The sequence below is a fragment of the Alosa alosa genome, chromosome 21 (assembly GCF_017589495.1).
Source record: "Alosa alosa isolate M-15738 ecotype Scorff River chromosome 21, AALO_Geno_1.1, whole genome shotgun sequence".
NCBI lineage: Eukaryota > Metazoa > Chordata > Actinopteri > Clupeiformes > Clupeidae > Alosa > Alosa alosa.
In genome coordinates, this window is record NC_063209.1 from 8,869,131 (window position 1) to 8,891,944 (window position 22,814).

Here is a 22,814-nt window from a genome sequence, read left to right on the forward strand (position 1 = left end):
TCTCCCTCCGCGCCTCCTCCAGGGCCTGCATGATTTAAACACTTTAATCTAATGATCACTTCACCTCCGCAGGAGGAACAAGGGAGAAAGGGAGGAAGGAAGAAAGGGAGGGAGGGAGGGATGAGAAGAAAATGAAAATGTAAAGAGCCCCCCCCCCCCTATTACCCTTACTGTTACCAGCTTCACTACACTGCATGGGGAAATTGCCCAGCAGTTCACAGCACCTCTCCATAACACATGCTCTGACACACACACACACACACACACACACACACACACACACACACACACACACACACACACACACACACACACACACACACACACACAGATATGCACATGTCCTGGCACACACACACACACACACACACACTCCATGGCTCAACCCATCACACACACCTAAATGCGTCAGACAATGAAGAGGGTTTATCTGAGAGCTTTAACTTGCCCCTGTTGCTGCAGAGCCGATGAGCACCGCACGAGTCGTCGACCGTTGATTAAATTTCACAACAGGGAGCGAAGGTATCCGTCATATTAAACGCAATCAGCCGCTCGCTTCTCCCTGAGAGCAAGAGAGAGGGAGAAAGGAGAGGGGGAGAAAGGGAGAAAGGAGAGAGTGAGAAAGGAGAGGGAGAAGTGAGAGAGGGGAAAAAGAGAGGGAGAAAGGAGAGAGGGAGAAAGGAGAGAAGGAGAAAGGGAGAAAGGAGAGAGGGGAAAAAGAGAGGGAGAAGGTACTGCAGAAGATTTCCTCAGGCGGTTAGTTTTGCACAGAAGACCCTAGTGTGTATGAAAGGACATAAGAGAATGTCTCTTGGTGCCTTAATGGAAAGTTTTTTTTTTTTAAATGTTGTGTTAATAATGCAACATTAGTAAGTTAATGCCAGTGAGCCTTTGTGAAGCGTCTTCAATGCTGCAGTATATCAAGGTTTCTAATGACATCATACGGTCTGCCTGTGGTACATGTAGAATCTGAAACCTCGTCATGTCACTGAAATCTCTGTTAGTTGCCCATGTAGATGTGATTCCTTCTGACGGTGCACAATGACCTGCCTGCATGTTTTTCTATTTGTGTGTGTGTGTGTGTGTGTGTGTGTGTGAGTGTGTGTATGTGTGTTAGCGGGAGTGACTCTCTGTGCTGTGGGCAGTAGTGTAATAGCCCTGTCGGATTGCAGACAAGCATTTCGTTAAATATACATGCGGTGCTTTTTTATCGTGTCCTTGGGGCAGGAGTCAGCTTCTCTCCTTTACGCTAATGTTTGAAGAGCTCCGATCGCTCCCTCTCCTCCTCCTCCTCCTCTTCCTCCTCCTCCCGGTGTAAGCAGAGATCAAAGCGGCTGTAATCTCCTGCAGAAAGTCGACTCCGTGTCTGACGTACTGTACCACTTTCCCCTCGTGTTACATCCTGACCCCTTCTCTACTCTGATCACCGTTACCCCATGTTCCTCTTTGAGGGAGTTTTGTTTCTGAGCTACAAAATTTTTGTTTGTGTAACACTTTATGTTTGTTGAACTCTGAGATGTTTATATTGTATTCCTCTCAGGCTAACGTGCATCGTTTCTTTCCATCTCTTCCAGAAACGGCATAATGCAGACAGTGTGGTCAATAAGAAGGAAACCCAAGGTGAGACTTAACTGGCCTTTTCACAGTATAACTATAGCCTGCCATGCCCACACTCTTATCCAGCCCATAGCACTATAACCCTTAAAGGGGTGGGTTTTTGAACATTCTAACATAAGATTCCGTTCCGCAACAATTGAAGGTTCTAAAATTCTACAGTGTATGTTAAAGTCAATGAACCCAGATGTTCTTTAGAACGTTAATTTTCCAACATTCCTGACGGTACACCTTAACAACCGCCAACAGCTACAGCTACAGCACCCAGGCAGCTATAGTGCTACACACTGGGGGCATGATTATGAACAGAGATCTATGTGAAAAATGGCTGGAATTCTCCTTACAGTAATGCATGCCCAAAGGTAACAACAGTCACAGTTGTTCAACTTGTTGCTAATATGTCAGCATGTTGAATCCAATCAGTACATGAGGTAGAACCAGCAGGCCTACTCAAAATCAGGGGGGAGATCCCGCATAGATTGAACTCAAACATTTAACTGTGAAGGAATGGAGTTACACCTTCACTCTGCCTATGCAACTATGCATTTGTGAGTGTCTGTTAGTGTATGTATGAGTGTGAATGTAATGTGTTTGAGTGCATGACATCTGCATGTGTTTGTTTGTCTGTCTGTCTATTCCATTCCTCTGTGGGGATGCTCATCTGTTGCTTTCTGTGTGCTCTGAGAGGCGGTTGGGCTTATGTGTTTATCTGGCTGTGTTCTCAAACCTCAGCACGGCCACATGAGCCTCCTGACTCTCCAGGCACACTGAATAGGACATACCACAGAGGAACTGCTTCTGTGGAAGGGAAGCAGGCAAAGTGATAATGATATCTCTCTTACTCTCTTTCTCTTTTTTCTGTATCCTTTCTTTCTCTCTCACTCTGCCATCTCCTTTCTTCTCTCCTCTTGTCGTCCTTTCACATTCTGTCCTCCACATGTCTACTCTCTCTTTCTACCTCTGTTTTTCTCTCTCTCACCTCTCTTGCTCTCCCTCTTCAACTCTCTTCTGCCTTATTCCCTCTTTCCATCTCTCCCTCTCTCTGTATCATCCACCCCCTCTCCCTCCCTCCCTCCCTGTTTCTCTTTCTCACCCCCACCTGCAGTGCTGAGGAACGGCGCCTGGGAAATAGTGCACTGGGAAAAGGTATGCATACCTCTCTCTCTCTCTCTCTCTCTCTCTCTCTCTCTCTCTCTCTCTCTCTCTCTCTCTCTCTCTCTCTCTCTCTCTCTCTCTCTCTCTCCCTCTCACTCTCTCTCTCTCTCCCCTCCATGTTCTCCATGGCAGATGGTTCCCAGCCCAGCCTGTGTGCGGTAGCGTGAAGGTGCTGCATTCGTAGACGGTGTCAGACACCGGCTGGCTGGCTGACAGCCCCATAGAGATGGCTGGCATGAGTGCTGTGCCCCTTAGTAAGGGTGGTCATGGGTGGCGCAGGGTGCTCTCTCTGACTGGGCGCAGTGTGTGATGGGCTTATGGAATGCCAGACACTGATGAAAATAAGTACAGGGTGAAGGTTAGGAGAAGGGTAAAGATTATTTTGGGTTCAGAGCTGGGCTTAGCAGCTCGTAATGCTACCCTCTTACATGAGCATTGCATCGTACTGAAACATAATATTACGAAATATATGTGATGACATTTACATTGATGTTTGTTTCATTTATGACATTATCAAAACTCTTTAATGTCTCTTAAACTTTTAAATGATAAGCAGTGGGTACTAAAAGACCTGTAACTAATGCACTACAAAAGCATCCTTATTATAACTCCGCCTCCACATCCATCTGCTCCGCCTACTACCTATCCCGCTCAGCTGATATCGTTGGGTGATGGGGCGTTTTGCGACACAGTGCAGCTTTCACTGTCCGTGTTTTTAATAAAGCAGCTGGTTAATTAAGATGTCAGTGAAAGCGCAGGCTCCATAATAAGCAGGTGCGGAACGACTGGACCGTTGTGTGTGGAGACAGCAGTGCAATAATTACCCCGTGATCGCTGCACTGTACGTGACGTCTGTGCGGCGGCTTGCGCACTTCTGATTCTCAGGGGCGTAAAGTGTGAAAGCACTCCTATAGTTTCCCCACCGTAAGCTCACGGGAACACAAACCCAACAGTCAGAGCAGAGGTGAGTGTTTCCACACTGTGTATATCTGCAGCTCAGACTGCTTCTTTACAACCCATACGTTTCAGGTAGACATCTTCATGTTCTCTTTATGTTGATGTGCACAGGGATGGTGTGTGGATAATGTGTTGGTTATGTCTTTTGTGGAGTTTTTATTGTTTCGCTATGCATATTGCAACAGCTCTGTTAGATTAGTGGCGCCCATGCTATGAAACAGTTTGTACCTCATAGAATTGTAAAATTGCCACCATTCAACATTTTTAAGACTCATTTTCTCTGGGATGCTACCGTTTAAGGGAAACATAAGACAGTAGCAAGAGAGTGGTGTAATAGTTGAATGAAAGCCTTTTTCTCATCTAATGTCTTAACTATAACTAGTGTTTGTCTTACAGGTAGTGGTGGGAGATATAGTTAAAATAAATGGCAAAGATTACGTACCTGCAGACGCAATTCTGCTGTCATCCAGGTACAGGATTACTGCTGAAGTCCCAAGGAGTCTTCTTCACATCCTGCCCCCCCCCCCCCCTCCCCCTCCGACTCTCCACTCTACAGAGGAAGTGATGGCTCAGCCCTGAAATGATGAGAGAGAACAAACACAAAGCAGTTCAAAACAAAATAATGTGAACTTGTATGATATACTATTGAAACAGTATGTTTAGTGCTAAGGGAGTGTTGGAGGAACTCAATGAGAGGTGCATTGTGGGAGCCATCACTTCCTTCCTGGAGTGTGCTGTGCCGTTGGATAAGCGCAGATCAGCAGTGCCGACAGACTGTGTCTCTCCTTTCCTTTTCAGAGTCCCTCAGCAAGCCAGGCCTCATGCGCTGATGCTTTTCTCTAGTTCAAAATAAATGTCCTCAATGTTGAAACAAGTACATCTGACTAAATCGACTGAAGCATCACACTTGACTGTTATGAGGATCATTAAGGGTCCATGCTTTATGAATGTGATATGGGGTCTGACTTGATTCTGATGGCTTTTGAAAACAAAACAGAAGACCAAAAGAAACGATTGTGAGTTTGACATTGTGTTCTTTACCTCCGTAGACTGAAAGCATTTGTCTCTCTTCCTCCCTGTCTTGGTTTGTCCTCTCCTTCCATCTGTTCTGCCCTCCTCCTCTTCCTCCTCCTGCTGCTCCTCTTCCTCCTCATCCTCGACAATCATCCGCCACGCTCTGTCCCACTCCCTGCTGGTGCATCGTGGGTAACTCGCCAAAGGTGGCGGTAGGGGAGATAGTCAAAGCAGCCAACGGGGATCATCTCCCGGCAGACCTCGTCATCCTGTCGTCCAGGTCAGGAGTGGCACTGCAACGCACCTTTTGGATGGGGTATTGTGGGAAGGGGACACAATAGGGGTCCCCCCCCCCCATCCCCATCGCAAAGGCACTTCCTGTTCTGAATAAACAAGAGGGTTGCTCAGATTCAAAGCTGCACATCACTGATCACCACTCACCACTGACCAACACAGAGAGACTGATTTCCTTTTCCAGCCATAGTCTTCTCTGTGTAGGCAGAAGTCAAACTGGCTTAATGCTAAATGGAAATGCCAATTGGGCATCACACTACTGTAAACATTAGTTCCCCTCTCTGTGACAGGAAACGTTGTCTTGAATGAATGTCTATAGTCAGTGTTGTGAAAGCATACTGATGCTCTGTACCTAGGCAGATGTTTTTTTTTCTTCTAAGAAAAGCATCAACACTGGACTGCACAGTGTAATAAAGTATGCTAGCCGGCCAAGCTTACATCACGGTGAAGCAATTCTTCGCCCTTCTTTAAAAGAAAGGGACCCTTTGACTTCAGTCGGCAGATTGTACTTCTGTGTTGTAGACAGTGCAACGCATGGCTTCAACGTAAGCTGCCTGGCCCCGCAAGAGCTTAGGGGCCACATCTGTGATGTGACTCATTGCATGCTGTCACATCCCGATAGCAGCACGAGTCTGCCTAGTCTGCTCGCAAGTATCTATGGTGGTTTGATATTTAAAACATATTTTAAAACATATCTTTTTACCCCCCCCCTCTAAACCACTCCTAGTATCATAGATACTTGGGCTATTTCTGTGTGCTGCGGTTGTTAATGGAGCCTCTGTGTTGTGGTTTAGAATAGAATGGCTTTGTGCAGTGCAGCAGCCCTTGGCAAGGTGCCCATAGTTTAATACCTAGCATAGTTTTCCAGCTTTTCCCTCATGGCTAGTCTTGGCAGCACTCTGGAGTAGGCAGATGTATAGAATAAGAAAATCAATGCCCCTCGGTCATCCGTTAAGTATGAAATATACAGGCAATTAATTAAGCCATATTTCTTCTTTCAGGGAGCTCATCACACACGCGCGCACACACACACACACACACACACACACACACGTGCACATCACCCGATCAGTGAAATTAAGTGTGGCTGGTTGGCACCCTAAGCACTGTCTCGCTGTCTCAAACTGTCTCGTGCCCAGTGGCTGCTTATGTTAAACACCCCATTTTGTCTGCTGTGACACTTGTGCCCACTCTCCCCACGCCCCAGTTGCATGTGCCATGCTTCCACTCAGAGGACAGCTGGACTCGACAACAACACAGACAAAGACTGAGAGAAACACAGAACAACATAGTACACTATTTAAACATTCCACTTTACGGTACTATAAATGCTGTCTCTAGGTTCACATGAATGTGCTGTGTTTCATAATATGTTATATACTGTGTGCGAACTATACTATAGTATAAACACTAACCCTAGTTTCATAAGACTCACTTTCATGAGAGCGCAACTGTTTTGCTTCATATGCTCTGTAGCATATGTGCTGGTGTTACATACCACACAACTGCAAAACTACTCATAGCATTGTCTTTGTTTGTGAAAGTTGTGTATCCAGTTGTTCTCTTTGAGTAGGCTCTCCAGTGTACGGTGTAAACAGATGATATTGACAGCTGGCTGATTTGTTTGTGGATTAGCTTTTTTTTTTTTTTATACAAATCTACTTGTAGACTTAAAAGAACAGTATAATTGGAAACAATCCATTTAAATACTGGTCTTTGTTCATAGTGTTTCTTTAATGGTTCAGATCCGAGAGTTACTGTAGAGAGTAGCCGTAGTACTAGTGAACAGTAACTTAATGCCAGTGCTGACATGTGTACGCATGCTCTGTGTAATCTTGCCTTTCGCTCTGGATCAGTGAGCCGCAAGGAATGTGTTACATCGAAACCTCCAACCTGGATGGAGAGACCAACCTTAAAATCAGACAGGTGAGACCTCCTACAGGTGTGCTATTGTGTGCTTTTGTCCGTTAAATGTAGCACAACAGTGTTGTTTTCTCTCTGTTTGAAGATAAGAGTAGATTGACAAAAGCTGACTGGACAGATGGTGTTGACGATATTGATGATGACCTAATAATTTAATGTCCAGCTGCATAGCACATTCATTGACCCAGTAGTTTTGTACCTCCCCCCCCCCCTTTCCATTGTTGCAATCACAATGACCTATTCCATTTATTTTTTTGTGAAAGACCACAATGGAAATAAGCTTCAGGGCTGTTTTGTTTTTTGACATATATGTTCAGTGACACAGTATATCATATAATGACATGGTTGTGCAAATGCAATTATCCTTTATTTATTTATTTATTTATTTATTTATTTATTTATATATATATATATATGTTGTAGATTGTTAATAAAGAATTTCGATAAATCAATTCTGTATCTGCCAGGCCCTCCAGATCACCACGGAGATCAGAGACATTGACAGCCTCATGCGTCTGTCTGGCCGCATGGAGTGTGAGAGCCCCAACAGGCACCTGTACGAGTTCGTTGGGAACATCCGCTTGCACGGGCACAGGTAAAGGGCCAGCGAGCAACACTCAACACACTCGCGTCTCTTTCCCTTTTTCCCCCCTCCGAGGATCCTTGGCCAAAGATCAGTTGCCTGTGAGGCAGCTGCCTGCAAGATTGATGGAGCCTGTACTAGATTCATTTCAGAGCGCAGAGTGATTTTTGGCTGTGTGGGCCGAGAGGCTCAGATTCAGGGCGCCGTTATCTCGCTGTGTGCGTCTCCACCTCCCATAGTAACGTCACAACAGCAGAGGATGGATTTTTAAAGGTGCAGTCTGTGATTGTTATCCAGTACACTTTTTGTCAAATTTCCCAGGGAACTTTTGCTTTATTATGGCTAATATCTTCCCCCTCAGTCATTGTCTTTGTTGACAAATCACACCCCTGTGTATGCTGTAACATACAAATCTGTAGGCAAGACTTGCATACGTCCCATTTGTCTTGTCTGTGTTCTGCAGACACGCAGCAGTATTTAGTGCAGAGTGCAGCTGTGTGCTGAGGTCCACTGCCCTGTGCCTGAGTCTCCGCACCACGGGACGATGACTGCTTCTTTATTTAACCACAGAGAGGCTCTCCTGGGGCCTATTCCCTTTTTTGCCTTCTCTCACAGTCTGTTTAGAGGCAGGCCTGAGACCAGGACTGGGACCAGGAGATGGACAGAGTGGTTGATTTATAGACTATAGAGCTCACCTTCACTGGATTTGTTTTGGTGGTTGGTGGGGAGGGGGTGGAGGCGGGGGTCTCTGTAATTGTTTCTTAATTGTTCTCTTTGTCTCTTTCTGTCACCGGCTCTCTTATCCTTTCCTCCTCTCTGTCACACTACTTGTATCTCAATTCTACACACTTCTTATATGTCAATTCTTTATCTTACTTCTCCCTCTCTCTCTCCCACTGTTCTTCTCTCTTTCTTCTGTGACTTATTCAACTCATTCTCTCTCTTTATTATTCTCACATTGTCTCTTTCACACTTGCCCTCTCCAATTCTCTTTCTCTGCATCACAAACTCTCTCTCTCTCTCCCTCCTTTATTCTCCCTCTCTCTCTCTCCCTCTCCTTCTCTCTCTCTCTCTCTCTCTCTCTCTCTCTCTCTCTCTCTCTTGTTCTGTTCATCTGCAGCACTGTTCCCCTGGGCCCTGACCAGATCCTCCTGAGAGGAGCTCAGCTTCGGAACACCCAGTGGGTGCACGGCATTGTGGTCTACACCGGCCATGACACCAAGCTCATGCAGGTTAGTCATCTACTCACCTAAACTCTCACGAGGCGGTCTGGGGATCCTCTGTGAGAAAGATGGTCAAGCATGACGTGATCCAACAAACACCAGTTGAGCATTTTTAATGACCTGCCTGAGCAAAACATTGTAGGCTGTTTCCACTGAATTGCCCCTGCCAATGGTTGGCCCCAAGGGTTGAATTTTGCAGTGTGCTGCTGGTGGTGTTGAGGGCAGTGTGAATGACCTTTGACCTTGCTGTGACTTCTCACACTTAGCTTTTAGCATTTATTTAATCGCACCAGTTACAACAGCGCGGGTTGTCTTGGGTTTCCCCACATTGTTTGTCTTGCTGTGTTTTGTTTTGACTGTCAGAACTCCACGCGGCCCCCTCTGAAGCTGTCCAATGTGGAGCGCATCACTAACTTCCAGATCCTGGTGCTGTTCGGTTGCCTGCTGGCCATCTCTCTGGTCTGCTCCATTGGCCAGACCATCTGGAAGTACCAGTACGGCAACAATGCCTGGTACATGGACCTCAACTGTAAGAGCCCTCTGCTGAACCGTTTTCCCATACACCCGCCCCTCCTGCCCCCCCCCCTCGCTCACCTGTCTTTTGTCTCTGTCCGCTTACCCATGCGGCCTATTTTGAGTTTGATACCTTTGTCAATGTGTGTGTAAGTGTGTGGGTGTTTTGTTCATCAGTGTTTTTTCTGCTGTTTCCCTTCAAAAATTCCCTGTAAACAAGTTATATTTATTGCAATCAAAAAAAAAAAAAAAGAGAGACAATTCATTTGAGTTGTGCCAACTCAAAAGGGAATGAGTGGAATTCCCTTTTTTTTTTTTTTTTTTATTTCTAAAGAAAAAGCAAACGAAAAGAAAAAACCTAGAAATGGACATGCATAGCCATGTGACATGTTGAATGACTGAAAATGGTTGAATATCACAAACGCTGCTGTGCTCCTTTTGGTTGGTTCTCTTTCTTTCTAACGTTCTGTTTAAATTTGTTTTTGTTTTTGTTTTTTTTGTTGTTTTGTTGTTTTTTTGTCATTTTTCTTTAACAGCTCCAGGTAACAACCATTTAAAAGCCTTGGCGATCCCGTGAATGAGCCCACCCTTACTAACCCCTTAACCGAAGCGCTGGCATTGCTAAGCCAAATGATGCCCCTCCCCTCTAAAATGGTTGCCCCACCCAGGTTTTTATAAGGGTAAATTGCCAAGGAACCCACCCACTCCAGGGATCCAAGGCTAGGTTTTTCTTTGCTCTTTTCTCTCATGCTCTCCTTTCCGATTGTTCTTCCTCTTCTCACACATCTGACTGTTATGATAGACCCTGTGTAGTGCCTGAATCTGAAAGGGTATCTCTCCTGTGTCCTTCCCCTGTCCCCTCTTTCCATCTTTCTGGTGACACTTTACTCTCTTTACAAGCACGGAGCTCGGATCCACAAACAATCCCAAAATCCCAACACACTTAAAAAGATGTACGTAAAATGTTTCCACCCACACACATTTATTTACACACACACACACAGACACACACACACACTTATTTACACACACACACACACTTATTTACTGAATTTCCCCTGGGGATCAATAAAGTATCTATCTATCTATCTGTCTATCTATCTATCTACACACACACACACACACACACACACACACACACACACACACACATTTGCACATACAGTACACACACACACACACACACACACACACACACACACACACACACACACACACACACATTTGCACATACAGTACACACACACACACACACACACACACACACACACACACATACACACACAGCTCTCTCCAGCCCTCCAGGTCGCCTCGTCACCACAAATTGAACGCGACACGTTCGGCCTTGTCTCTCTTAGGCGAGGGAGATGATCCACCCCTCCTCCTCCGTCGCCACCACCACCTTTGCTGAGGTCCTGCCCAGCGCTCTGCCATGCCTCAGACACACGCCTCGGGGACCAGCCGTGACATTTTCTAAATGCCTCTGCTGTCACCCTCTGCAATACCCCCACACACACACACACACACACACACAGACACACACACACACACAAACACAACCACCCGGGTGCTGTGTGCCTCCACTGGGCATGGAGAGAGCCAGAACTACTCTCAGCTTCCACAGGCCAGATTAGCAAATCTATGCTAATGCGCTTATCTGTCTTCGTTGTCCATCACAGACATGCACTGTATAGCACAACGGTGATGAATTAGGGGGGGTGATGAAAAAGCCCCCTAACCACCACACACACACACACACACACACACACACACACACCGCGGCTCACACACACACACACCTGCTCACACACACACACACACACGGCTCATGCGGCTCACACACACACACACAGCCCTTTACACAAACTTAATGCGCACACAAAAAATGGTCCAGCTGAGGATAAAGATGTAACGTTCACAAAAGGGCGGCTTCCTAAAAATAAACCGAGAGACAAACAGGAGGGGAAAAGGAGAGCTAGCGTGACATTTCGCTGTCCTCGTGAAGCACCCAGATTGGAAGAGAGGGTGTCGTGCGGTCTGAGAGCCTCTTGCAAATTGATTAGAGTGTCACCACCACCATTACTCTGTATTTTAATGGGCCTGAATTGGAAAAGGCTGTTTGTGTCCAAATTGATTCCACCTTGTTTTATGACCTCCACTGTGTGCACTTGCTAAGCGTGAAGCTGTGTGTGTGGATGTGTGCGAAATGATACAGTTTGTATAAGTATGTGTGCATTCACAATTGGCATAACTGTTTAATACATTATCTACAAATTGAAGCGTATGAGATTATACATACAATACAATTATACATACAATACAATTGTTGCACATTGACTCTGATTGGCATGTTAGCCATTAACATGGAAAGCTCTGAGCTGCTTCTCCACACATCCCAGAAGACAGTGGAGGTGTAAAGCGGGTTGTCCATCCTGTTTCTTGACTGTTAACCTCTGAAGGAGTGGGACTCAGTCTAAGGCTCATCTCTGCATTGTTCTTCTCATCCAAGAAAGAGAGGCAGCATTTACGTATACATCCTTAGCACTAGCAATAACATTAGCAAGGTCGTAGCGTCCCTATGTTCTATATGCAAACGGGAAGAGCAGGATGACCTTTTAGATGTTAATATACTATTTATGCATTCTAGTAGCAGGAGCAGATACGTCGTGGTCAGGGAGGGAAAGTGTTCATATTGTTTAGGCATAAATTATCGTAATGACTTCATGGAGCTCGTTCAAGGTTCCAGCCTTCCAAGTAGGCCACATGCAAAAGAGAGGAGGGGGTATTCCTAATGTCAGGGGGGCAAGTGATTATGCACCATAAATAATTAATTTGACTTTGACCCCCCTGCTCCACTCCTGCCTGCCCTGCCATACACACACATCTCAGCAGTGGTTCCAGGCTACAGCTCTCCTGTAATAGAGGAGCAGGGTCAGATTGTGGGAGAGAGCTAAGCTAACAGTGCTCATTTCTTATGCAGTTATGCAGTCACCACCACTCGCCAGCTGCATATGAAGGATGAATACAATTCAATCACTCACTCATGCATACTTGTACATGCAATCTCACAGTCTGACGTTAACTCTCACAGACACACACACACACACACACACACACACACACACACACACACACACACACACACACACACAATATACAGTATATATGAACACACACTCACTCTTGCTTTTTGCTGACTTGCGGCTTTAGTAAAGCGCTGACCCCGCTTGACAGCGGTTGACGGACAGCGCAGTGCTTTTTTGTCGCAGGCTGGCCAGGGCAGCTGCTCTCTTCACACCTTGGCATGTCTCTTCGCTCCGGCATTTAGAGGCCCTTTAGGTGGGGCGTTTAGCACAGTCCAGTTTCTCTGCTGTGTGTGTGTCCATGTTACATTGATATCGCGTACACAGCTAGTAAAACAGCTACAGCTAGTAAAACATAGATACAAATTGGCTTAAGGAAGTGTGCTTTTTTTTTCCTATATGCATGTTGTAGAGCTATTCTAGAGTGGTATTAATCTCAAGTTACAGAAGAGTATCGCATTATAACATTGTTACAGTGGCAGTATAGCATGTTGAGCCATGGCTCTGTCTTGTTTGCTAATCTAGTAACTCTGCTCAAGTAGGATGAAAGGAAAGTAACTGCCCTTCTCTTCTGGTTGAGTAACCTTCCCCTTTTTGGTTGGGGGAACGTTTGCTTTGGGCTGACTCCCGCTCCTTTGCATTGGAAACATCCAGACTTTTTGTGGTCCTCTTCCTCCCCACCACTAGCAAAATAATAATAATAATGATGATTCAATTCTCAACTCTCCCCCACCCCACCCCTCTCTGTGATCTGTGTCATGGAAAAAATAGCAGTAGCTGCCATCTTACTACGCCCCGCCTTAAGTTCAAATTGATTTGTCTATCATGAGAAAATGCCCTGGAAAAAAAAGGGGCAACTCCACCTCCTCAGGACTTTGCTTAGGGGCAGTCTTGGGTTGAGGAAGGGGCAGCTCTCTCAACTGACCTCAACCAAGCTAAAGCCACAGACAGGTAATGCCCACCACCCCCATTTTATTTGTGTGTGTGTGTGTGAGCTTCCGTCTTCAGTGTCGTCAGTGTTTTCACTCGCGCATATTTCCGTTATTCTCCCTCCGCGATGCATTTCTGTTAACGACAAAACACGCACGACAAAAGATGACTCTTCTCTTGTCACCGCACATGCTAAGTAGCCAATAGCAACAACACTAGCCCCATTTTAAATTTTAAATTAAACCCTCCAGTAAAAGGCATCTTTATTTACACCAGGCCTTTGTGGAATCCGTTGCCTGGATCACAGCCCCTGTGGCCTAGGCTGCTGCTGCTGTGACGTTAATGACTCTCTTTTGCGGAGGCGAGGCCCTTTGCCTCGATGTCAGTCTGGGCTCTGGCCGTCTCCTCTGAGATGAATTACGGGAGGCCTTAATTGGGGTGCATATAAATTCTGTTTGGTTGGAGGCTCATCGGAGAGGCGGGGTGGAAGAGATGTGTAATCTAAGCTAATGGCCTCTGCACAGCACAGGGTCCGGCCGCTCCTGGGGAGGTGGGGCTGGTGAGGGTGATGGAGGGGAGGCCGTGTCCTGTGCTGTGGAGACGCCTCCTGTGATGTGGGGTATGAGCTTTGCTCCTTGAGTTGGGTGGTGATGATTTGAAGGGAGTGGGGGTGAGGAGAAGCAGGGGAGGAGGTGCTAATACCTTTTCCCCCAGTTAGTTTCTCACACTAACTGCCACATCTTTGGCACCCTCTTTCTCTCTGTCTCTATCTCTCTCTCTCTCTCTCTCTCTCTCTCTCTCTCTCTCTCTCTCTCTCTCTCTCTCTCTCTCTCTCTTTCTCTTGCGCTCATTTCTTTTATCACCTTCCCTCTCTTGGGCCCCTCCTGCCTCTCTCTCTCTCTCTTTCTCTCTCTGTATCTCTCTCTCTTTCTCTGTATCTCTCTCTTTCTCTCACTGTATCTCTCTTGCGCTCTCTTCTCTCTTTCTTTCCCACTTGCTCTTTCTGTTTCTCTCTTTATTTTACTCTCTTCTCACCTTCTCTCTATCTTTATCCCTCCCTCTCTCGCTCTATCTATCCTTTTTTGTACTTTTTTCTCTCACTCTCCCTCCCTCCCTCTGTGAAAAACGACCACCCCCCCCTCTCCCTCTCCGCCCTCGTGTCTGTCCAGATGGCGGAGCTGCTAACTTTGGGCTCAACTTCCTCACCTTCATCATCCTCTTCAACAACCTCATCCCCATCAGCCTCCTGGTGACGCTGGAGGTCATCAAGTTCGTCCAGGCCTTCTTCATCAACTGGGTGAGTTTGGGGAGAGGTGGGGTGGGGGTATGTGTGTGAGTGCACGTATCAGAAAGTGTGTGTGTAAGTGTGTCTGTGTTTTTGAGCATATGTGTGTCCGTTTGCTTCTCTCTCTTTCTCTCTCTCTCTCTCTCTCTCTCTCTGCGTGTGTGTGTGCATTGGGGGAAGGAAGCCGCATTTTTTTGTCTCCACATGATGAATCTGTGGCACCACAGTTTCACTGAATCCCCAGGACAGGGCCAAGGAATCAGAGCTGGCCAGCCAGCGAGAGTGCCAACCAGCTGGAGAGGAGAGGGGGAAAGGAGGAGAGGGGAGGCAGAGGAGTGAGAGGAGAGGAGAGGACAGGGGGAGAGGAGAGGAGAGGAGAGGGGAAGCAGAGAAGCAGAGGAGTGGAGAGGAGAGAAGAGTGGGAGGCAAAACTTTATCAGAGTAACCCATATGAAGATGACACAACTGGATTTGGGGCAAGGCCCATCACGACACACAAGGGCTACTCTTCTGCCATCACTGTATTCTGAGTGTGTTTCTATGGCTGCAGCCGTGTGCGTGTGTGTGTGTGTGTGTGTGTGTACCACATCTGAGATGAAAGTCAAACTAATATTCTTGAGAGGATAATAATGCAGTCATCTTTGCACTTTGCCTTAAAAAATATTTAAATGGGCTGCAGTTAATAGCTCTTTTCTCCAATGCGTTTTTCAGATTTATACCTTTCAGTTTAACCATTCACACACACATTCATGTGGATGGATGCTACGCTAGGTGCCAATCTGCCTATTGGGAGCTGTATTGGGTTCAGTGTCATGCTCATGGATGCTCCAACAGGGTTAGGAGGAGCTGGGGTCAAACCAATAACCTTCAGCCACCAAATGACTCGTCTACCTCCTGAGCCACCGTCGCCACTACGTTCACATTAGTTATATCCAAGTTATTCTCCAGGGGCTGGTTTCCCGAAGCCTTCTTAACGCTACGTACTGTAGTTCGTAACCTCTACCTTAAGCTCTACCTTAACATTTTCACTCATTCCCGAAAGATACTTTGCTACGAATGTTTTTCGTACGTCGTTCGTTGGTAAGAGTGGTCTGGAGCACTCTTAGAGCTCTCTTAGCTGCACCTTAGCAATGTTTATTTTCCTTGACTGATGTCAGCACTGTAGCCTACAGAAATCTTTAGAAATCTCTGTTACGCATCCAACTCGTATGGTACAATATCACTGTTTTGGTTCACCAATGATTTTATGTAAGTAGGCTAATTAAGAAAATAGTTTCTGGAAATGTTTTCACACAAATAATAAAACGCATTTGAAAATAATTAAAGGCTTTGTTCTCTTATTTCTTGCTTTTTTGCCCGCCATGAGCATGACACTGAACCCAATACAGCTCCCAATATGCAGATTGGCACCTAGCGTAGCATCCATCCACATGAATGTGTGTGTGAATGGTTAAACTGAAACGTATAAATCTGAAAAACACATTGGAGAAAAGAGCTATTAACTGCAGCCCATTTTAAAAACTTTTTAAGGCAAAGTGCAAAGATGACTGCATTATTATCCTCTCGAGGAGTCAAGTCAAGTCAAGTCAGCGTCCCAAATGATCGTCCATTCTGACGTACGTGCCTCTGTGTCTTTCAGGACACCGACATGCTGTATGAGCCCACTAACACTCCAGCCATGGCACGCACCTCCAACCTGAACGAGGAGCTGGGCCAGGTAAGAGAGCCTCCTCACACCTTCAGACGAGTCTGGCATAACTTGAGTATGTCGTGGATGTATAGTGGAACCGACTGCTGACTGAGGAGGTGTTCTTAGCCACTTCCTTTTTGAAGTGAATGGTAAAGGGGTTTAGTGTTCAAATGCCTGAGCAGCAGCAGGTATTTGTCGTTTTATCACTCTCACCTTTCTCACCTGTGATGTGTTCATATGGTGCCATGTTTTCTATGCATCAAACAGGTGAAATACATATTTTCTGACAAAACGGGGACCTTGACCTGCAACGTGATGCAGTTCAAGAAGTGCACCGTCGCCGGAGTTGCCTATGGGTAAGTGTGTGTGTGTGTGTGTGTGTGTGTGTGTGTGTGTGCGAGTGTTCCTGTTTTTCTGTATATGTTTGTCTGTGTTGGTACACATGTTCTGTGTGTGTGTTTGTTTGTGTGTGTGTGTGTGTGTGTGCGCACATTCTCTCCTCCATACTTCTCATATCCTTTATTAACAGCAGAGTGTACATCTGGCGCTGGCCACCCCTCCCCTCCCATCCTTGGCCCATTCTGTCCCGGGCCGTCCCGTCCCCAGCCTGCTCATTAGCAGCTGCATCAGTGCCCCCCCATCACACACACACACACACACACACACACACACACACACACACACACACACACCATGCACACACATGCGTGTACACACGCCGGCAAGTTCGACCACACACACACACACACACACACACACACACACACACACACACACACACACACACACACACACACACACACACACACACACACACTGTGCCTCCACCTGCTCACCATGCTATAAATAAACATCACAGCAGCCTGGACGCACTGCTGCACGCACAGCCCCTTAACTAGCACTGCAGTGGGGGAACTGACTTTTTGTCCAAGAGAGGAGAGCAAGTTTTTGGGTGGGTGGGGGTTTGAGAGAGAGAGAGAGAGAGAGAGGGTGTTATTTATTTATTTATTTATTTATTTATTTGTTTGTTTGTTTGCTTGTTTTGCATGATTGCACTTCTGTGGTGGAAGAGCGCTCTGAGGCTCTTTAGGGAGACGGGGGATGTTGAAGGGTGAATGCGGGAAATTTGGGGTCACTTGACTCGGAGTTGAAGTTGTTTGATGTGTGTGTGTGTGTGTTTGAGAGAGAGAGAGAATGTATTTGTGGAGATGTTTGGAGTTGAATTGGGGTGATTGGCATTTCAGTATGAGTACTAGACCCCAGCCTAGGATTGCCTTTGGGACAGGATGTAAGACACAGCTGATGTTTGTGTTTGGGGTTCACTGTTCAGTCTTCTGTTCTAAATGGAATGCTGTGTGTGTTTGCGTGTGTGTGTGTGTGTGTGTGTGTGTGTGTGTGTGTGTGTGTCATTCGTCATGTTGTCTTCAGAGTTCACAATGCTTATGTTCCGGTTGGCGTGTCTGGATATGGGTGTGTGGGTGCCCATATGTTTGCATGTGTGATTTACGGCTTATGTCGTCATCTAACACTCATTGTCCTGTTCTAAATGTTACGAGGTGTGTGTGTGTGTTTGTTTTGTCTGTCTAGCTAAATGCCACAGTGTATCCAGTTGAGGGATGATTCAGAGGAACACTGAATGGCACGAACAGGCACAGTCCACAGAGAGAGAGTGAGTGAGTGAGAGAGAGAGAAAGGGAGAGAGAGAGAGCAAGAGAGCGAGCGAGAGAGAGGGAGAGAGAGAGATATCATACTAGCCACTCTGCATGCAGGACCACAGCTGTGTGCTACACAAGCTGACGGCTGAACAAGGGCTCCAGAAGATGGATCGATGGTACAATATGGCAGCATTAATTACTCACAAAAGCCTGGGATTACTTTCCATTGATCCTGATGGCGTGTTGTGCAAACTGTATGGTGTTGGGGAGATGGAGGTGCTGGAGCTTTCTGCTCGTAGCAGCACTGAGGTCTGATGGTCTGAAATGAATGGTGGGAAGGTCTAGACTCAGATGTCCTCAGATGTGTTCGAACAGGCATGCATGTGTCAGTGTGGGCGTGTAAATGTGTGCATGTATGTGTGTAAACGTGTGAGCATATGTGTGTTTGTGTGTGTGTGCGCGCGCGCGCATGTGGGGGTGTGTGTGGGTGTGTGTGTGTGTGTGTGTGGTGGGTGTGGGGTGTGTGTGTGTGTGTGTGTGTGTGTGTGTGTGTGTGTGTGTGTGATTTCATGGCACTAATCCCATTATCTGTCAATTAAAAAATGATTTATGAGGAGGCCAGATGAAGGGCTCCTGAGACGTTTCATCAGCAGCCCCACTGCCTCAGCCAGTGTGTGTGTGTGTGTGGGGGGGGGGGGGAAGAGGTAGAAAGACTGTGTGTCTGAGGGAACCTGGCATAAGGTTAGAGTGTTTGAAAGAGAATGTGAGTGAGAACGTGCGTGCGTCAGTGTGTATGTGTGTGCTGTTTGACATCCAGCGTGTGTGATGGATGGAGAGATAGATACATACATGGATGGATGGATAGACAGATATGGATGGATGGATGGATAGACAGATATATGGATGGATGGATGGTGGATGGAAAGTGTCTTAAGCCATCACTGCACCGCCTGTCCAGTCAGTGGCTGGCTGCCCTCTGCTACACAGGCCTTGACCTTTTGAGGGTATAGATGTGAGGTAGGTGTTGGGGGAGATCGTAAAGGATGATTAAGTGAGAAAGAGGGGGAGAGAGGGAGGGAGGGTGAACGAAGAGAAACAATTCCTGCCAGAGAGAGCGAAAGAGAGAATGTGTATGAGGGAGGGAGGGAAGGAGTGAAAGTGTGTGTGTGTGTGTGTGTGTGTGTGTGTGTGTGTGTGTGTGTGTGTGTGTGTGTGTGTGTGTGGGTGAGAGTGAGAGAGAGAGAGAGCGAGAAAATAATGTGTGAATCATAGGGCTGTATGGGTTTAAGTGAGGACAGCTATAGATTGGGTTTAAGTGTTTACTGCCTAGAGGTGTGTGTGTGTGTGTGTGTGTGTGTGTGTGTGTGTGTGATCTGTGATCTCCGTGACAGAAGGTGTAATGTGGTCTGTTGGTATCCCCTGCTCCTGTTGCCTGATAATGAGCTTTACAGGCTGCTGTTAAAAGCGGGGGCGGCCTCCTCGTAGCAGGAGACCTCGGCCTCTGAGGCCACTCATAAATATGGAGGGCCCTTTTTTATCTGTGCCAAATGAGTCGCCACTTCTTCTCATGCTGATGTCCCTCTCAGTTATGTCTCTCTCCCTCTCTTTCTCTCTCCCTCTCTTTCTCCCTCTCTCTTTTTGTGTCTCTCTGGTGCTATTCCTTTCTGCTTGTCTTTTTTCTCTCTTATTTGATTCTTGCATGTTATCCTTTCTTTCTTTCTTTCTTTCTTTCTTTCTGTCTTTCTTTCTTCTTCTCCCTCCCTCTCTCATCTCACCCTCTGTTCTCTCCCTTCCTTATTTTCCTTCTCCTCCTATCTCTCTCTCCCTCTCCCTCTCAATTCAATTTAAATCTATTCAATTAAATTCAAATGAGCTTTTTTTGGCATGACAATAATATTGTGTTGCCAGAGCTTACATATTTGGAATAACAATACAGATAAAAAAAAAAAATAATGAATATAAAAAAATGGAAATAAAAGTTGCTATGCTAAAACATGATTAAGTAATAATAAAAAAAATAATAGGAATGGTAGAAAAGAAACGGAAGACTCGCTTTCTCCTTTTCGGTACTCTGTCTATTGCTGTCTCTCTCTCTCCTCTTCTCTTTTCTTTTTCTCCTTCACCTTCTGCTTCCTCCCGCTCCTCTACCTCTCCTCGTGGCTACAGGCCTCTGAGACAGAGAGGAAGGCTGAGCAGGTTAATGGCCACAGTGTGTTTTTTTGATCTTGTGCTGCATCGTTCAGGGCACCACCGTCCGTCTCTCTCTGAGCGCACCGCACCGCACCTTTAATGGGTGAGCAGCGCTGTCGACTGGCCTCTGGAACGGACACCGATTAGATGGAGAGAAAGGGAAAAAAAATCACAAAATGGTTGAAGACGCGCTTAGCCGGAGGTTATCTCTCCCCCGCTGTTCGAGTCCCTGCACAGAGAGGCATCGACTGGATGAGGAGGTGCATTTTCACCTGCAACAGGTTTTCTATCTGATTTCCATTGCGTGCGAGGGAGTTTGGACAGGGTGTTGTAGGGAAGGGTTAGTCAGCTTGAAGGCGTGTGTGGGATGGTGTGCAAGTTTCTGTGTGACCCAGGGTGGCAATTGCAAGTGGTATTGAGAAAATAGATTTTTAGTGTGTATGCAGGTATGTGTGTGTTTTTTTTGTGTCAATATATATGTGTGTATTGGTGTACCTATGTGAGTGAATATTCATGTGTGTGCGTGAATACTGACTATGTGAATATGTGCGTGTTGTATGTGTGTGTGACTGTGTGTATGTATGTGTGTGTGTGTCTGTTTGTGCGTGTCTGTTTGTGCGTGTGTGTATGTGTTTGTGTGTGTCTGTGTGCCTGTGTCTGTGTGTGTGTGTGTGTGTATCTGTGTGTGTCTAAGGGAATGCTCCGATGCATGTGTAGTGGTAGGTTCTAGTAAACAGCAGCAGAAGCCTTGCTCTGTGCTGCCAACCTGGAGTGCGCTTAGTGCCTGGTGCTCACCACTCGGCGAGGGATTGGGCCTCTGGGCTAATGCGCCAACCACGGGAAGAGGAGGTGGCATGTGCCCATGTGCCCCCCCCCCCTTTACTTCTCCCTCCACACCTCGCCTCCCCAGCCACAGACGTTATTCCCTCACATCTAATTAGCCACAGCTGTAATTAATAAAAGCAGCCCCTGGGCCACCGTGCGTTAATTAACATGAGTAGATGTGACACGGGCACACAACAGCCAAGGCTGGCACTCGCAGAAGCCTACCGTGCCACGCCACGCCAAGCTGACCGAGAACGGGCACCTTACCTCTGCGAGAGCGCCAACTCAGACATGCCAACTGAGGGTTAAAGCGTGAACCTGGAATATGTTTGCAAGTGATTCAAGCGAAAAACCCTACAACATGCGGGTACACGTACAAATGTGTGTGTGTGTGTGTATATGTGTGTGTACGTGTATGCTCAAGCCTGGCACCAGGGAATATGCAGTGCAACCAACGCTCGCCTGTGCCCTGATGAGGGACTCCTGTGGGCACTCCCTCCCCATTGGGTTGGCAGGGGCTCCTCTCGGTGGTGCGGCGAGTGCCAAGTCTAAATCCCTCGGCTGGAGGTCAGTGTTTCTTTAAAGAGCCACTCTGTACCCCCCACCACACCCCCCGCCCCGCACGGCTCTGTGCTGCGGTTAATTAGATCGTCATTAGGAGTCAGAGTCTCTTTATGGTTTGGCACGTTGCTATAATGCTGTTTAATCAAACTAATTAGGCTTTATATATAAATATGTGTGTGTGTGTGTGTGTGTGTGTGTGTGTGTGCATTCACTATGGTGAGAGGAAAACTATATTTCTTTTGAAATTGTGTTGTATATGGCTGTAGTGTATTTCCTTTTCCTGCTGTTTGTTCAGCGCTTGTCAGTGACGGGGGTTGTCTCCATTGCTGGAAGACATTCTCATTATTTCTGAATGCTCAACCGACATACATAAATAAATAAATAAATAAAAGAAAGCTGTGGTGGGGGAAACAAGATGAAGGAGGGAAAGGTATACTCCATACCTGCAGGTCCTACAATGGCCTACATTGTTGCAAGTGGAAAAAAACCCGACCAGAGAGAACGAGCTCCTCTACATTCCATCTGTATATTCAATCTGCTCCAGTTTCATCCTCTGAGTGAATTCCAATCATATACTGTCAGTGTTTATGTCAACATGGCATCGTACATTTCCTCAACATTTTCGTTTCTGTTTAATCCACACACTTACATAAATAACCGTAAGGTTTGGAGAAGATGATGGACGATTACGTATGCCGAACTTACTCCACTTAGGTTTTGCTTCAGGACTTAACGTACGTGATATCACAGACACACACATACACACACACGTCCACAGATGCATCAAGACCATTATCAGATCAGAGGTTACCGACTGCCTGGCAGCCTGTCTAAGCCACACACACACACACTCACACATACATAGTTGGAGAAGATGTCCTAACACCATGGTTGATCCTTCCATTTACAGATGGGGATTTGAAAAAACACATGGCAGGCTCCAGCAGCCCTGCGTCACATGACACCACCTCAAGTCACATGACACCACCTCACGTCATATAAAGTCACCTCTCCGGGTTACATTTGCATGGATAACAGCTGGGATTTTTTTTGTCGCCTGACATAATCCGGGAACGTCAAAGACCTTGTCTGGCTTTGGTGATGGGGTGTCTAACGTTCCGCCAGGTAATAATCCTGCAGATGGACTCAATGTGCAGTCATGGTCTCAAAGCCCCGTTCTGACGTGCATGGGGACCCGACCAGCAGATACAAGCCAAGAGGGGGCAGGGGATAGTTTAGAGAAATCACAGGGGTGTGTGTGTGTGTGTGTGTGTGTGTGTGTGTGTGTGTGTGTGTGTGTGTGTAAGTCTGTCCGT

At 46.6% G+C, this 22,814-nt stretch overlaps 1 protein-coding gene across 1 annotated transcript in view; it reads left to right on the plus strand.

The window, feature by feature from the left end:
- atp8a1 (ATPase phospholipid transporting 8A1) overlaps window positions 1–22,814 on the plus strand; it is a 140,421-nt gene that overhangs the window by 37,921 nt on the left and 79,686 nt on the right. Inside the window, 10 exon segments of the mRNA XM_048231901.1 lie at window positions 1,575–1,620; window positions 2,720–2,760; window positions 4,947–5,020; window positions 6,891–6,960; window positions 7,425–7,552; window positions 8,661–8,772; window positions 9,127–9,292; window positions 14,459–14,586; window positions 16,214–16,291; window positions 16,532–16,620. Coding sequence (XP_048087858.1) covers window positions 1,575–1,620; window positions 2,720–2,760; window positions 4,947–5,020; window positions 6,891–6,960; window positions 7,425–7,552; window positions 8,661–8,772; window positions 9,127–9,292; window positions 14,459–14,586; window positions 16,214–16,291; window positions 16,532–16,620 — 932 coding nt within the window.